Genomic DNA, 15,284 nt, shown 5'->3' on the forward strand with positions numbered 1-15,284 from the left:
TGGAAATGAAAATCACATTTTCTTTTCTTATTGCAAATGTCATTATCATTGACATATACATGCGTGTTTTCTTTTAAAGGTCTGAATACTTAGACAAAGTCTGGGACTTTTTGAAAGAGATTGTGCCAGAATTCAAGTTGCCTGATGAGAAGACTCCAGAACTTGATACTACTCAGTCAGATACAAAACCTGAAGAGACCAAAGACTCAGAGTTAAAAAATGAAGTTTCACCTGTGAATAAGCAGTCAGAATCACCTGAGAAAGTAGAGACATCTGATAACATTGGCAAAGGTATGTAATTTTAGGTAATGTGATCCTTTAGACCAAGCATAAATAAGGTTAGTGTAATCTCTGTCTTTGAATTTGTATGTCTTGGATATATTGCCACACGCAACTCTGTGGGTTTATTGTTTTCACTGAACATGTTGCAATGATGTAAATTCAAATTACATTTGTTTTAGCTATAGATCTCATCAGAAGCAGCACTACTCTTTTATTTTACTAAAATAGCTTCACTTTATGGCAGAGATTTTTTCAGCCATTTATTTCTCTAAAGACTGGTTCCTTGCAGAGAGATAACAATCAGAGAAGTTACAGTTTCTCCAAAGGCAACACTGCTCTGATCATCAGTAAATTATACATTTCATAATGGATGTTGCAAAGTGTGATTACTTACAGAGTTCTGGCAAGTATGTTCTAATATCTGCCTGCATTTTTATTTACAGCAACTTTCTCTTTATGCTATTAGGTATAGGTAATAATTTTCTTCAAGAGCTGCTAACCTATTTACATGTAAATGAAAAAACTTAGATTTAGAAACTTATTTGTCCCAGTATATTATTCTTCAGTGTTTATATTTGAGACTGAGTTTTCCTAGTTGCTGGTTTTAACTTGAAGGCATCAGTTAAATTTTACAACAATTCTCATGCCTTTGGAAGGTACAAATTATACACTAAAATTTCTATTTCTTTCTAATTTTTTAGAAAAATCCCTGAATTCCTCACTTCGAATCCCAAATGCTATGTCCTAATGTCAAAAGTGTTATAAAAATGTTAGAAGTTTCCTGGCTGTGGTTGTATTCTCTCTTCTTTGGAGATCATTTTGACCCACCATCGATGTGGTAGATATTTCAGAGTTTGGAATGGACATTGCTAGGGATACAGCCGTTGGAAACATCACTGTCATTCATCCAACAGGATGCTGTGATTTTTTTTCCAGATAACTTCATAAATTTAATCCTGCCTAAAATTCTTACACTTAAAAATTCTATTAGTAACTAAAATGACTAAGAATCAGGGAACCATTATGCTATGATACTGTAATCTTCAACTCTGAGGCTAAAAACTTTGTTCAGATGCTCTATTAATGTTTGGGATTGTTTGGATGACATAAAGCCATCCATGTCACCATGAGAGATAAGGACCTGTGGGTCCTGGTGGACCACAAGCTGTCCCTGAGCCAACAGTGTGCCCTGGGGGCCAAGAAGGCCAACAGAATCCTGGGATGCATTAGAAAAAGCATTGCCAGCAGGTCGAGGGAGGTGATCCTGCCCCTTTACTCAGTCCTAGTGAGGTACATCTGGAGTGCTGTGTCCAGTTCTGGGCTCCTCAGTACAGAGAGACTCGGAGCTGCTGGAACAGGTCCAGCAGAGGGTAATGAGTATGATTAGGGAACTGGAGCATCCCTTTCACGAGGAAAGGCTGAGAGAGCTGGGCCTGTTCAGCCTCGAGAAGGGACAACTAAGAGGGGGCCTGATCAATGTGTGTACAATATCTAAAAGGGGAGTGCCAAGAGGATGGAGCCAGGCTCTTCTTGGTGGTGCCAAGCAATAGGACAAGAGGCAACGGGCAGAAACTGATGCACAGGAAGTTCCACCTGAACATGAGGAAGAACTTCTTTACTGTGCAAGTGATTGTGCTCTGGAACAGATTGTGGAGCCTCCCTCACTGGTAATAGCTTTAAACTGGGGATATTCAAGAACCATTTGCATGCAATCCTGCGCAATGTGCTCTGGGATGACCCTGTTTGAACGGGGAGGTTGGACCAGATGACCCACTGTGGAACCTTCCAACCTGAACCATTCTGTGATTCTGTGAAGCTATGTTGACACAATGAAAAGGATACCATCCAGAGGGACCTGGACAAAAAGTCCCAAGTGCAAGGTGCCATGCCTGGATTGGGACAATCCCAGACATGAGTACAGACTGGTAGAAGAACTGAGAGCAGTCCTGTGGAGATGACTTGGGAAATCTGGTTGATGAGAGGCTGGACATGAGCCAACAGTGTGTATTTGCATCCCAGAAAGCCAGCCACATCCTGGGCTGAGTCAAAAGCAGTGTGACCAGCAGGTCAAGAAAGGTGATTCTCGCCCTCTACTCTGCCCTTGTGAGAGGGCACTCCACCTGGAGTACTGCATCCAGTTCTGGGATTCCCAGACAAGAAAGATGTGGACCTGTTGGAATGAGTCCAGAGGAGGGTCAGTAAAGATGATCAGAGGGCTAGAGAGCCTTTTCTATGAAGGCAGGCTGAGGGAGTGGGGGTTATTCAGCCTGGAGAAGAGAGGGCTCCAGGGAGACTTTACAGCAGCCCTCCAGTACCTGAAGGGGGCTTGCAAGACAGTTGGAGAGGAACATTTTACAAGGGCATGTAGTGATAGGACAAGGAGGAATGGCTTTAGAAGGAAAGAGGACAGGTTTAGATTGAATATTGGAAACAAATTTTTTACTGTGAGGCTGGTGAGGCACTGGAACAGGTTGCAAAGAGAAGTTGTGGATGCCCCATTCCTGGAAGTGTTCCAGTCCAGGTTGGGTGGGACTTTGAGCAACCTGGTCTAGTGGAAGGTGTCTCTGCCCATGGATCATCTTGGAACTAGATGATCTTTAAGGTCCCTTCCAACCCAAATCATTCTAAAATGCTATGATTTTTTTTTTCATTAGAATGTATTTTCTTATAGTCTAAATTTTGAGACTTGAAAGAAAGAAAACTGTGGGAGACTTTCTTCTTCCATATCCATTGGGAATGTATGCCTCATCTATGTTCCTTTTTTTTTGGAAATTACTGATGTGTGAGAGCAAGAACATGAAGAAAATAAGTGGCACAGTTCTAGAAATTCAGAATTTCTAACACTGTAGTAAGGACATAAAAGTTGTGCACTAACTGAAAGGTGGGAAAAAAAGCCTTCCTGGCTCCTTCTCAGTTGATCTGGATTTTACATTTTTTATTTTTTTAATTTAAATTACAGTAGTTCTTTATAGTGTCTCAACTCCTAAGACTTAGAAGAGTTTGTGGTTGATTGTTTTTAAAATTTACCTAAAATATTATCAAAGCATTTACACATATGAGATTTTATGACTGAAAGTTATAGCTGAAAAAGAAAAATATTTAATCTTTATTTTGCTTACTAGAAAAAACAGAGCAGAAAAAAGTAGGAAAGAGAAAAAGCAAAGGAGAAAAAGAAAAAAGCAAGGTAGCACCCCAGTCTTCAGAAATGGCAAAATCCCAAAGCCTTGATGCTTTACCTGAAAGTAAGTCCTATTGTTTTGAAGCTAAAAATACAGATAGGAGATGCATGTAGAACAAAAACTTTGCTTTAATTTGGTTTTAAACTTTATTGGGGGGAGGTATGTACTTTTTTTAAAATTGTAGTTCTTTATAGCTCACATTACAGATTGAAGTCATTCAAACCGATTGAAATCTATAACATATTTAGAATAGTATTGATAGTATTACAGCATGGTGCTAATAATGCCAAGGTTATGGATACAATCACCATAGAATTCATTCACTTAAGAGTTGGACTTGATGATCCTTGTGGATCCTATTCTGTGACTCTGTGATTCTGTGATTACAGTACTTTGTTCTAGTGGTAAACTGTCTTATAGTTTTTCTGTATTTTTTTAAAAACTTCCTCTTTAATGATTTATTTGTTCAATATCTGCTTTATACAGTGAATTGCAATTGGAAAAAGCAAAAATGGTTCTTTGTTGAAGGGTAGGGGGGCAGAACTTTCATTAGGATTCACTCCATGCGGTAAATGTTTAATTTTTTCTTTCTTTGTCCAGGAAATATATCTTTATTAATTAAATTATTGTATTGATACATTCATAATAGCATAAAAATTAAGTAAATTCTTGGTTTGTGTATTTATATTTATTATGTTTAAAAAAAAACCCCAAAAATTTAAATAAACCACAATTAAATACTAATTGGCCAACTGATCAGTAAACAAAGCCATGTTGTGTTTACTCGCATAAAATGTAGAATATCTTCACAAGTGTACATTAAACTGATTTGCTTTTGTCATTGCTTATATTTATATACGTGTGGCAGCAAAAAACATTTATTAACTGGAATAATTTGTAGTTGCAAATCAATAGGTCAGAATCTATAAGAATATCTTTCTTTGGGGAAATAACTACAAAGTAAAAATGTATAACAAGAATGAAACTTACTATAAATTGGATTCCTGCTTCTTGTTTTGAATCGTGATTAAAATTGGTGATTTAAATAATTTTAAATTATAGCAAACCAGTATTGTTTGTCATCAGCAAATACGTTTATTTGAATTCCTACCTCATATACTACTAAATTAGTTAAACAGCAATAAATTTTAAAATGTATTGCAGGAAAGTAGTTTGGTTTAGTGGTAGTAGGAGTGGAATAGGAAATATATTTCACATGAATATAAGGAACATGAATAACTAGTACTCAAGCATGTCATATAGAAAAGAAAACAATGGTGAAGCAGAAGGATCCAAGGGATATATTCTAGAAATTGTGCAAAATGAGTGAAAGAGCATTAAAAACCATTGGGCAGAGTTTCCATATGAAAAATGACATGATAGTTAGATCTTTGTTCTGCCACTTAAAGTACAGTTTATGGTCTTTTCTGAAAGACATTTAGTGTCCTGTGAAGAGGTTATTTGCAAAGATTAGTAATTCAGGGCTAAAGTATGATGGTCAGAGAACTCTTTTATTTTAAGTTTGAACCAGAAAAGACTTTCGGAAAACAGTAAAAGGTAGATATCTCTCTAATAACAAAGCAAATTTAAGATTATTAGACTGCAAGAAAAAAAAACCTTGCAATTTGAAATACTACTGAATTACAATGCATTTTTGTTGTAAGATTGTAGCCAAAAGAGAAAGATCTTACAGGCTTTATGAGACACATGGTCTGCAGAGTGGCCCAGGACAGTAGAACCATTGTTGTGCAAAAAATAACGTCTGAAACTAGGTCTTGGTTCAAAGTCAGACTCCAGAGGCAGTAGTTGTAATAAGTTCCTGATTTGTTCTTGGGAATTTTGTAACAGTGACTTTACTTAATGCAGCAATGCTTTTTTCTTTTTTTTTTCCCTCGTAAGTGACTTGAGAAGTATTTCATTCCCAGCATGATAAAAGTGCTTATTTCCCTGCTGTAAGCTTTCACTCTACCTATTGTGTGTGAGGACTTCAGGGAAATTTTTCTTTTTTGTGATAAATGTGAACTACTTCTAAAAAGATATTTGGCTACTCATGATGCTGTTTATATTTAACTTTTAAAATGGCAAACCATTCTGTATTCATTGCATTGTATATTCATTACCTTGCTTATTTTCATATGCATTGACATACTATTTACTTCTAAGTACTTGGAAACTTCTCTTACAGGCTTTTGATTTTGATTCTGTTATTATGTTGTAGTGGGTTGACACTGTCTGGCAGCTAAGCCCCAACCCAGCCACCTGCTCACTCTCCACAGTGGGACAGGCGATAGAATCAGCACTGAAGCTCTTGCCCACTCCCAGCATACTCTCTGGGGTAGTGGAGTGAGAAACAGAAGATTTAGCACTATGTGAGCTCTGCTCAGCAATAACTCACGTATTGGTGTGTTATCAATAGTGTTTTGATCACAGATCTAGAACACAGCACCATATGGGCTGATCTGATGAAAGTTAGCTCAGCCCCAGCCAGATCCAATACAAACATGCACAGTTCTGATTCACTTGCACAATTAGACCAATGCCTGCTGCACCTTGCAAATACAGTATGAGTTGCAGGATCCTTGAAGTATTGAGCTTGTTTCTCTATTCATCCAGTTGTGTGGATACAGCAGAATAACAAACCCTTCACATGATCAGCCAGTCCTCCTCTTGAGGGCAACAAACTCTTTTGTCCTGTTGCTTATCAGTGAGTACTCCTTGAGAAGCTTTTATATATTCATATATTCCTCCTACTGGCCCGTTTTAGTGCACAATCTGCTCTTTTCTACTCATTAGATTTCCTTTTTAGTAACTAACCTTTCACACTTAGGGAGTCCCCTTGTTTCATAAACAGTTTTTATGATTATATAATGCGATATGAGCTACTTAGTCCCCTTGTTCCTATGAAGAATCACCACTCTGCTTTCTATTTAGGTTTCTAAGCTAAAGAGTTTCCTGATAGTTTTTGATCTGCTGGAAAGGGAATACTATTCTACTTTGGAGGGCAATAGCTAGGAATTTGAGAATTTGTTCTACAAACCAACCATGTATCTTGCTAATTCTCATTGTGCCTTGATACCAGTTTTGTAATTTGAGATATTAGTATTTTCTGTCACAGAAGTGTTGAGATTATTATTATGCTTAAAAGTTTTTGAAATCATACAAGTACATCTATAATGTTAATCATCTAAGTCAATGAGATACATATCACATAACAGTAAAGCTCTTATAATTTTTCCTTTACATATTCAGAAGATATTTCATTTACAAGAGGGATTGAAGCCTAATATTCTCTTTCATTTTTTCAAATGCATATTGTCATTTTGTGATATTTATGTCAATTCTGAAGAGCACATAGATTGTTTTCTGAAAACCAAACAAATACCTTCCGATAGGTAAAGCTAATCCATGACTAACACAACAGAAGTCAACATGTGAGCTGTACGCCTGATGTTCAGGATATTGAAAGCCAACTGAGTATTTTCATTGAATGGGTTGGATTGGAAGGGACCTTAAAGATCATCTAGTTCCAACCTCCCTGCTATGGGCAGGGACACCTTCCACTAGACCAGGTTGCTCACAGCCCCATCCAATCTGGCCTGAAACACTTCCAGGGATGGGGTATCCACAACTTCTCTGGGCAACTTATTACAGTGCCTCACAGTAAAGAATTTCCTCCTTACATCTAATCTAGATCTACTTTCTTTCATTTTAAAGCAATTGCCCCTTGTCCTATCATTCCATACCCTGTTAAGAGTCTCCAGTTTTCTTGTAGGCTCCCCCTTAGGTACCGAAAGTCTACTCTAAGATCTCCTTGGAGCCTTCTCCAGGCTGAACAACTCCAACTCTCAACCTGTCTTTGTAGGAGAAATGCTCTAACCCTCAAGATAATCTCTGTGGCCTTTGTCTGACCTCATTACTTCTTGGAAAGTTAAACTTCACCATCAGCTCTTGTTTGACAAATAAATATTTAAGAGAAACGTTGAGTGAGAAAATTCTTTGCAAGTCTTCAAAACATATGACAAAAAAAATAAAAACAGTTTAAACCTATTAAACCAAACAATTTTAGTTCCTGACCTTTCTTTTTAAGTGTGTGGAGATACATATTATGTGGATCAATTCAAATGATACTTTCCTTTCTCTAAGGGAGAGAGGAGCATGTGTTCAGGTTGTGTAGTACTCACTCTCTGTAAATGAATTTACAAACCTGCAAGTGTGAAACATAAGCAGCTACACGGATTCATAAATTTTTAACAAAACATCGCAGAATTCTTATATCTACACTGATGGATATAAATAATAGGCTTTGCTTAATCTACCTGTATTGCTGTACCATATATTATAGTATTTTTCATCTAATAATACAATTTTATCAAGGCTATCAGTTTTAACTGGTTTCCACAGATGCTGAATTCACACTAATCAACAGCACACAAATAATTTGCATACATCCTCCTCATTTTTGTATGGTGAAAAAGGATCAAATAATACATAATTTTTTAAGGCAACTAGCATAATGTACAAAATCTTTCTAGTATTGTTAAAGTGGATAAGATGTGCCTGTTTAATCATTGGCATGCTCTAATAATTTGTTCACTGTTGTTTATTGTCTGCTCTGCAGATAATTTATTCACAACCCATCTGGACTGAGTATGACAGCTTTACATTCCACCTGGTATTTGATTAAATACTTTTATTTGGGAAATACTCCTCACAAACAATGAGAATGGTATACTTTGTAGCATATATTGGTCTGTAATGTGTAGGACATCATAGCTATTGCTGTATTTCAAACAGATCAGATATGTCAGTAGGGACTGAGATTAAAGCTAAATTATAGCCTTGCTTTTGAATAAGTTGAAACCTACAACTAGCACAAGAGCTGTGGTTAACATGGGAATCACAAGCATGCAGAGAGAAATATTAAGAAAGTAACTCTAACTTACCATCAGCTTATATTTAACTGGGTAATGGAATTTCTGAAAAAATATTCAAGATACAAGGATATGTTATTTCTTTGAGAATAGAATGTAGCATACCTTCTAATTAAATGGATTTTAAGTCTGATAAATTGTATTTTCCAACCACTTGCCTATTTATCATTTTCTTTTCCATTTTTTTCTTTATATACAGATAGCATTGTTTTATTTCATTTCACAGAAGATATCTATTCTTAGAGCAACTTCCAGTTAAATACTTACTAAACATAGGAAGCAATTATCCTGTATTTGAGGTGAAGCTGAAGGGAACAATAACAGACACAGATCATTTTACTGGAGTGTTAAATGAGGATAGAATCATAGAATTGCTTAGTTTGGAAAAGACTAAGATCGTTGAGTCCAACTATTAACCTGTACTGCTAAGCCTACCACTAAACCATGTCCCTACACATCTTTTAAATACCTCTAGGGATGGTGGCTCAACCACTTCCCTGGGCAGCCTGTTCCAAAGATAACAACCCCTTCTGTGAAGAAATTTTTCCTAAGAAAACATTCCGATGAAAAGCAGGTGTCACAACCTGCGTACTGAAATCCTGTCTTCACGTGTTTTCTTAGATGACTAAGGAAAAATACAGAGAGACAGAAATCCTTTTTTTTATTTTGAGCTGTCTTTCTGGTCAAATCAGAGACTTATATTTCAAGTACTGTATGTTGTAGACTTTTAATTCCCCTTCATCTTAAGTGAACTGACTGTCAGGCAGCCTTGACTTCTCTTCATCATTCAGGAATTATCGATGGCTTCTTTCACAGACAGGGTATGATTTGATTGTGTGGTTACCTTGTACAACAGATTTCTGGGGGTAACAAAATGAATATATACCTCCTATTATGCCTTGCCTATAGCAGAATTACAGGAAAACAAGCTCTCTTAAGGTGTGTGCATTAAGAAGTATGGGTTCCCTCTCACACTTTCTGAAGCAGCCATCATTACCTCCAGTTTTTCATCTCCTTGACAGAAGTAAGAGCAGTAACCCTGGTTTACAGTCACTCTGTTTCTCAAACTACTAATCTCAATCTTCATATCCATTGGCAGGAGTGGTCACAGCTCTGCCTTTGGATCCTTTTTTGGCAAGGTCAAATTTTGCCTTCATTGGTGAGAAGCCTTTAATGCATACTCACCAATCAGGATGTTTTCACTTCCTCTATCCAGATGATGTGTATTGTTTTCTTTATGCTAGTATCTACTGTTTATAAAATTTGAGGCAAAACAAAAGAACAAGATTGAAAACTACCTCTAACCTGTTGTATTTTCTGTTAATAATTTATGTAAAAAATAAGTGAAATGTGCAAAGGTTGTGATTATTTAAATAAGTAAGGATTAAAATGAAGTGTTTTTTCTATCCATGGCTTCTTTTTCAAATATTTTACAATGAGCTCTGCTTTTGAATGAAGTAACAGAGTCAGACAAAGAAAAGAAAAATAAAAATAAGGCAGAGAAAACAAAATAATTTAGGGTGTGGTATAACTACCTTTATTTACTGTTTATCTTATTCTAAAGCATTTTAATGTTTTCTGTGTAGAATCTCCTGTACCAACCCAGCCAGAAATGGTCGTGTATGCCGGCTGTATACCACTTCATTTGTTTGAAGAGGATATTTTTTCATTAAAGCAGATGGTAAGGTTCTGTGATATCAGGACAAGAAAGCATTCCTTATTGCACTGTCAGAGTGTTTCATTTTGTGTCAACTATGTTGTAACAAAGAGAATACAATTAGCACAGTGAAACAGTAGGTAATTACTATCTGTTAAATTTATATTTCGGTACTTCTGTATTCTAAACATGTATTTTCCTGCCAAAGCCTGCTCATTTTTTACTGTTCTCCCCTTTCCTCTGGATCTCGGAAGCTAAAGTCTCCAGGGAGAGACTAGTTGTGGGCTAGAAAATGCATCATGATTAGATACTTCTGAATGGAGAGTCTAATTATTTTAAGGGCTACTCGAAAAACATGAATTTTATTTTTTTTTAGGACTCCAAAAATAGTGACTTCTCTGATATACATTTTCTAATATGTTGTTTGTTGTTCTATGAGAAATATCATGTTTATATCAATTTCTATCATTAGTGTTGTAGCTGGTGAAAGCAGCTGGAGAAAGTGTAGCACTTCATGATACTGGGGTAAATTTCTACTTAGTCACTCACACTCCTCAGAAGGCTACTTATAATGCCAGAGCAGGCTTTTTTGATTATTGATAGTTTCCTTTTTTTTGGACATTTAAATCATATTTATCATAATTAGGTAATTAAAATTTAAGCTGCCATCTCAGGAAACTGGTAGGCTTCATTGAATAAAGAAATTTCCAGAAATAGTTTGCACATATTATGCTTTACTGCTCTTAATTCTTGAACTATTTTCTTTTTTAAAATTCTGCTATGTATTTTATGCTGTTTTCAAGATTAGTTTGTTACCTGCAATTTTATTTTAATTTATCTTAAGGTCTTAGTCAATACTCTCTTTGCTAAAAATAGGTAATAGTAGTCATCAAAAAGCAAAGTGGAAATGGTGACATAGGGTTATATGTTTCCTGCCACCTAACACCTTAAGTATCATCTTGACCACAGTTTTTTGGGATATAGAGATTACTGAAAAAGGAGTGTGGCAGACCAAATAGTATGAGGCAGATACATCTATATATCTAAACAAGTATTTAAGTAAAGACTGATAAAAAAATTGAAGTTGTCAGAAATTAAATATAGGAGATAGTTGATTTCTTATGGATTAAAAAAAAAGCCCATTTCCAAGCTTTATTTGAGAGCTGATAGAAATATAGCTTGGAAGAGTGGGTTCACTGGGATAAGAGTTGCTCCCTAAATTTGGAAAAAATTTTGTCATTGACTGCAGCTGTGCCAGAATTTCTCTCCAGAATTTTTGCAGTATCCTTTTTAGCTTTGCCTTCTAGTGTGCATGCCCTTGGATTGTTGTAGTTTGAATTTGTTTTAATTTGCTCATATAAAAGGAAAAAAAATTCAATAATTGAGTCATCCAAGTCTGTCATGTAATCAGGAGCTAACAAGTTCTCTTCTATGGCTCCTAATTGGTCTTCTTCAAAAGCCTTTCTAGTCTTAGATATTTTAACTGGCATTTTTAATTTCATTCCTTACTCTTCAAATAACCGACAACCACAACTACATTCTTCTCTGTAGAGTTCATAAATATGGAACCTCGGGAATATTTGACAATGAGTAGAAGCAGAGACTTGCTGATGAGTATATTAAAGAAATAAGTTGTAGGTGATTTATTTAGTGTGTAAAGGAAGGTGTGTTTTTAAAATAAGAAGGATGTACAAGTCTTGTAAGAGAACTTTCAGTTCTGACAAATCTTAGGTCCTGGACCATTATTATTTTAATGGGAAGAGCACCACTCCATGTCCACATTTAGAACTGCTCTTAAGTGTGTTACTAAGGGCTTTGGTATACAAGTCAACTGGAGTATCTTTAATGTTTTATAAATGAGCCAGCAGATAAAAAGCTTAACTTTAATTATGTGTTGATTCAAAGCAGTACTACATTATGGAGATTCCACAAGTTATCTAAAAGGCCAACTGATTTTAGAATTCTGCCACTTTATAAATTCAGCTTGAAGTAAGGAATTTTCCCCCCAGAGAAAGCATTTTTAAATATGTTTATTTAAAGGAAAATGTTGTCCCCATTGCTTTTTTACATATTCCTTCTCTTCACTTGTATGTTTTCTGCAGCAACTAAAAAATCTATTATGAAAAGTAAAATACATGTAAGCACTTCTAAGTATACTTTTTCTGCTGAATATCAAATTCTAATTAGAATGTTTTTGGATAGTCTGGTCAGGCAACTATTTTTGTTTCATTTGTTATTCAAGGTGTTGGATGCTTTTGCATACATACTGCTCTTTTTTGTTAGGCAGATATGGTGAGAAAGGAGATCTGGCCCCAGTCAGATTATCTTTTTGTGTTTCATAGGCTGATTCTTCAGAGAAGATGAGGCAATATGGGCTTTCCCACATACACAGCCATCCTGTCCTCATCACTAGAACTAGATCCTGTCCTCTGGTAGCACCACCACAAGAATCACCAGTTCCTTGTTGGAAGCTTTTCCGTCAGAAAAATAAAATTTTTGTGACATCTGAACCCAAAGGTTTGTCTACTAAAGCCTCCGAAATAAATTTGTAATTACATTTTAATTACTATGAGCATTTTCAGGGCCATATTTATCATCTATTAGTTTAATTTCAGTTGAACTTTTGATCTCTTTTTTTATTTAGGTTTTGCCAATTTTGTATTACCTCCTCTTAGCAATATTTCTTAAATGCTTTGAGAAGTGTCTCAATTTATGTTGAAAAAAGCACTCTAGTGAAGAAAATGAAGAGGGAGTGTTATCAAAGCAACACAAGCTCTCTGATGCAGAGCCAGGAAAGGTTCAGAACACCTTTCAAAAATTTAAAGTACGTGACTAGTACTGCTGCATCATTTTTTAGAGTAAATTTTTTTTACTAGGTTTTGTCTATACTGCATAATGAAATTAAATGCATGATATATGATAGCTTGAATATGAAAGTGTTACAGGCATGCTAGTAAAGTATACTGGGATAAAAACCAGGAAATTGGCAAAGGCAAAAATGCCTCTGTAGTTGTTTTGAGCTACCCTGGCTAACTTTACATATAGGTTAGGCACACTTTTTAATACTTTGCAGGATGAGGATTAGAGTGTTAAACTTTTTTTTTCATGATACATCACCTAGAGTCACCCTTGATTCTTCTGTTCCTTTCAAGTGTATGTGATGATACTTGGAGAATTATTTAGAGGTGACAAATCCTCATTGGAAATTATTTGTCAAAATAATTATATCATATATAAAATAATGATAATAATAACAACAATAACAATAATAACAATATTTCTTATATATTTAACAAGTTACTTTTTTCCAGAGCCTGAAGTAAAACCACCTGAAGAACATGTTGAGATTGCTAGCCTGTTTTTGAATTACAAATTGAATTTGATCAGAATACCAACAGACACGTAAGTATTTAATGTAGCTACAGCATTAGCGTTGTATCGTTAGTCCATTTCACTGTGAAAGTGCAATTGGCTGATCTTTACTTGTGTCATAGGTTAAAACTACTCAGATCATGTCTGAAGCACATCCCGACAGAGAGCACTCTGTTGCTGTCATGTAATTAATCAGCTATCAGTGAACTGTACATTTAGGATCAATATCAGCAATAAAATATATAAATTACTATACTAGATGGTTACAAAATGTAAATAAACACTTGCACATTTCAGAAGACCTTTCTGTAGCTAATCTCAAGAATTTCTAATCCAGCACATGGAGGCATACATATGCAATTATGCGTACCCTCCTGGCATTGAGGGTTACAATTTACAAGCACACCTTCTGTTCTGAGAGTGCAGCCCACACCTCCTTTTGGAGATGCAAGTTGGAGTGCTCTAAGCTTTAACTACTGCTCCCTAAAATCTGCTAATATACACACCGGTGAGAAAGATCCAGGAGGTGGACATGCACACACCCTAGGGGTGGGTCCCAACTTGTATGAACAGTCCCCTAGGCAGATGCACACTTCTCAGGGCTTCTGACATTGAAGAACAGGGAGCACTGTCAGGCAAAGACACTTTGCAAGATTCTCTAATCAGCGGGCAAAAAGATGTAGAATATTCAGTAGATCGCTTCTGCCAGAAATAGGAATATTCTTTAATCTCTTCCAAATTTTTCCTCTAACTAATGGTCTTTTATAATTCTTGAACATAACAAGGAAGTAATTGACTGGCCAATCAGTACTTTCATGGGCATTACATGTTTGGCATGGAACAGTTAATGTTTATGAATAAAAGAGACTGTTCTCTGTTCATTATAGTTGTTAGCACAAGCCTGAGAGTGCAGGTGAAGAAGCTCATGCTCAAAACACAACTTTGTATAAATGCCTTGTGTTAAAAACTGTTTGGAAGTCTTACAAACCCTTGAAAACAGGAGTCTTTCTACACAGTGTCCTAAAGAAGTTTCAGAAAATGGTGTATACATGGCTTCTAGTCAATATTCAATATGCAACATAATACTTGCTCCCTGAGAAAAAAAGAAAGTTTACTATTATGTGTATTAGGGCTTTTTTTTTCCTATGACCCACTACACAGTACATTTCTGTCAGGCTTCAGCTTATGATGTGAACATTCAGTAGACAAGTTCTAAATTGTTAATCCAATCTCTTTTATTCTGACTGAACTCCTGCCATGAAGCATTGAATGAGTGAATGGGGTAACATAAGACTGGTGACTTGTCGCTAGTGGGGTTCCACAGGGCTCCATCTTAGGCCCTGTGCTCTTCAACATCTTCATAAATGACTTAGATGCAGGACTGGAAGGTATTCGAAGCAAATTTGCAGATAACACAAAACCTGAAGGAGCTGTTGACTCCCTCAAAGGTAGTCTAAAACTTCCTTGTGAGAGAAAGAACAGGGGCAGGCACTGATCTCTTCTCTGTGGTGACCAGTGAGGCAATGGCCTGAAGTTGTGTCAGGGGAGGTTTAGGTTGGATATTAGAAAGAGATTCTTCACCCAGAGGGTGGTTGGGCACTGGGACAGACTCCCCAGGGAAGTGGTCACAGCACCAAGCCTGACAGAGTTCAAGTGTTTGGACGATACTCTCGGGCACATGGTGTGATTCTTTGTCATCCCATGGGGATGGGCCTTTGTAGGGCTAATGGTTGGACTTGATGATCCTCGGGGGTCCCTTCAAACTCAGCATATTCTGTGATTCTATATCATTTACCAAGTCTACACAAAAAGATTTATGTCATTTTGAAGGATATTTCTTTTCTTGAGACTGAGTCCAAGAAC

The 15,284-nt window shown here is 36.3% G+C and overlaps 1 protein-coding gene across 5 annotated transcripts in view; it reads left to right on the top strand.

Moving 5' to 3' along the window:
- ADGB (androglobin) overlaps positions 1–15,284 on the top strand; it is a 111,152-nt gene that overhangs the window by 31,334 nt on the left and 64,534 nt on the right. For 4 of the 5 annotated variants that reach the window (XM_051811291.1, XM_051811290.1, XM_051811289.1 and 1 more), the window contains 5 exons: positions 80–291; positions 3,405–3,524; positions 9,979–10,073; positions 12,392–12,566; positions 13,361–13,451. In XM_051811291.1, coding sequence (XP_051667251.1) covers positions 80–291; positions 3,405–3,524; positions 9,979–10,073; positions 12,392–12,566; positions 13,361–13,451 — 693 coding nt within the window. The remainder of the gene's footprint in view (positions 1–79; positions 292–3,404; positions 3,525–9,978; positions 10,074–12,391; positions 12,567–13,360; positions 13,452–15,284) is intronic. The other variant, XM_051811293.1, reaches the window with a different exon arrangement.

Source organism: Manacus candei, unplaced genomic scaffold, assembly GCF_025592945.1.
Source record: "Manacus candei isolate 608988 ecotype Guabito, Panama unplaced genomic scaffold, ASM2559294v1 h1tg000081l, whole genome shotgun sequence".
Classification (NCBI taxonomy): Eukaryota; Metazoa; Chordata; class Aves; order Passeriformes; family Pipridae; genus Manacus; species Manacus candei.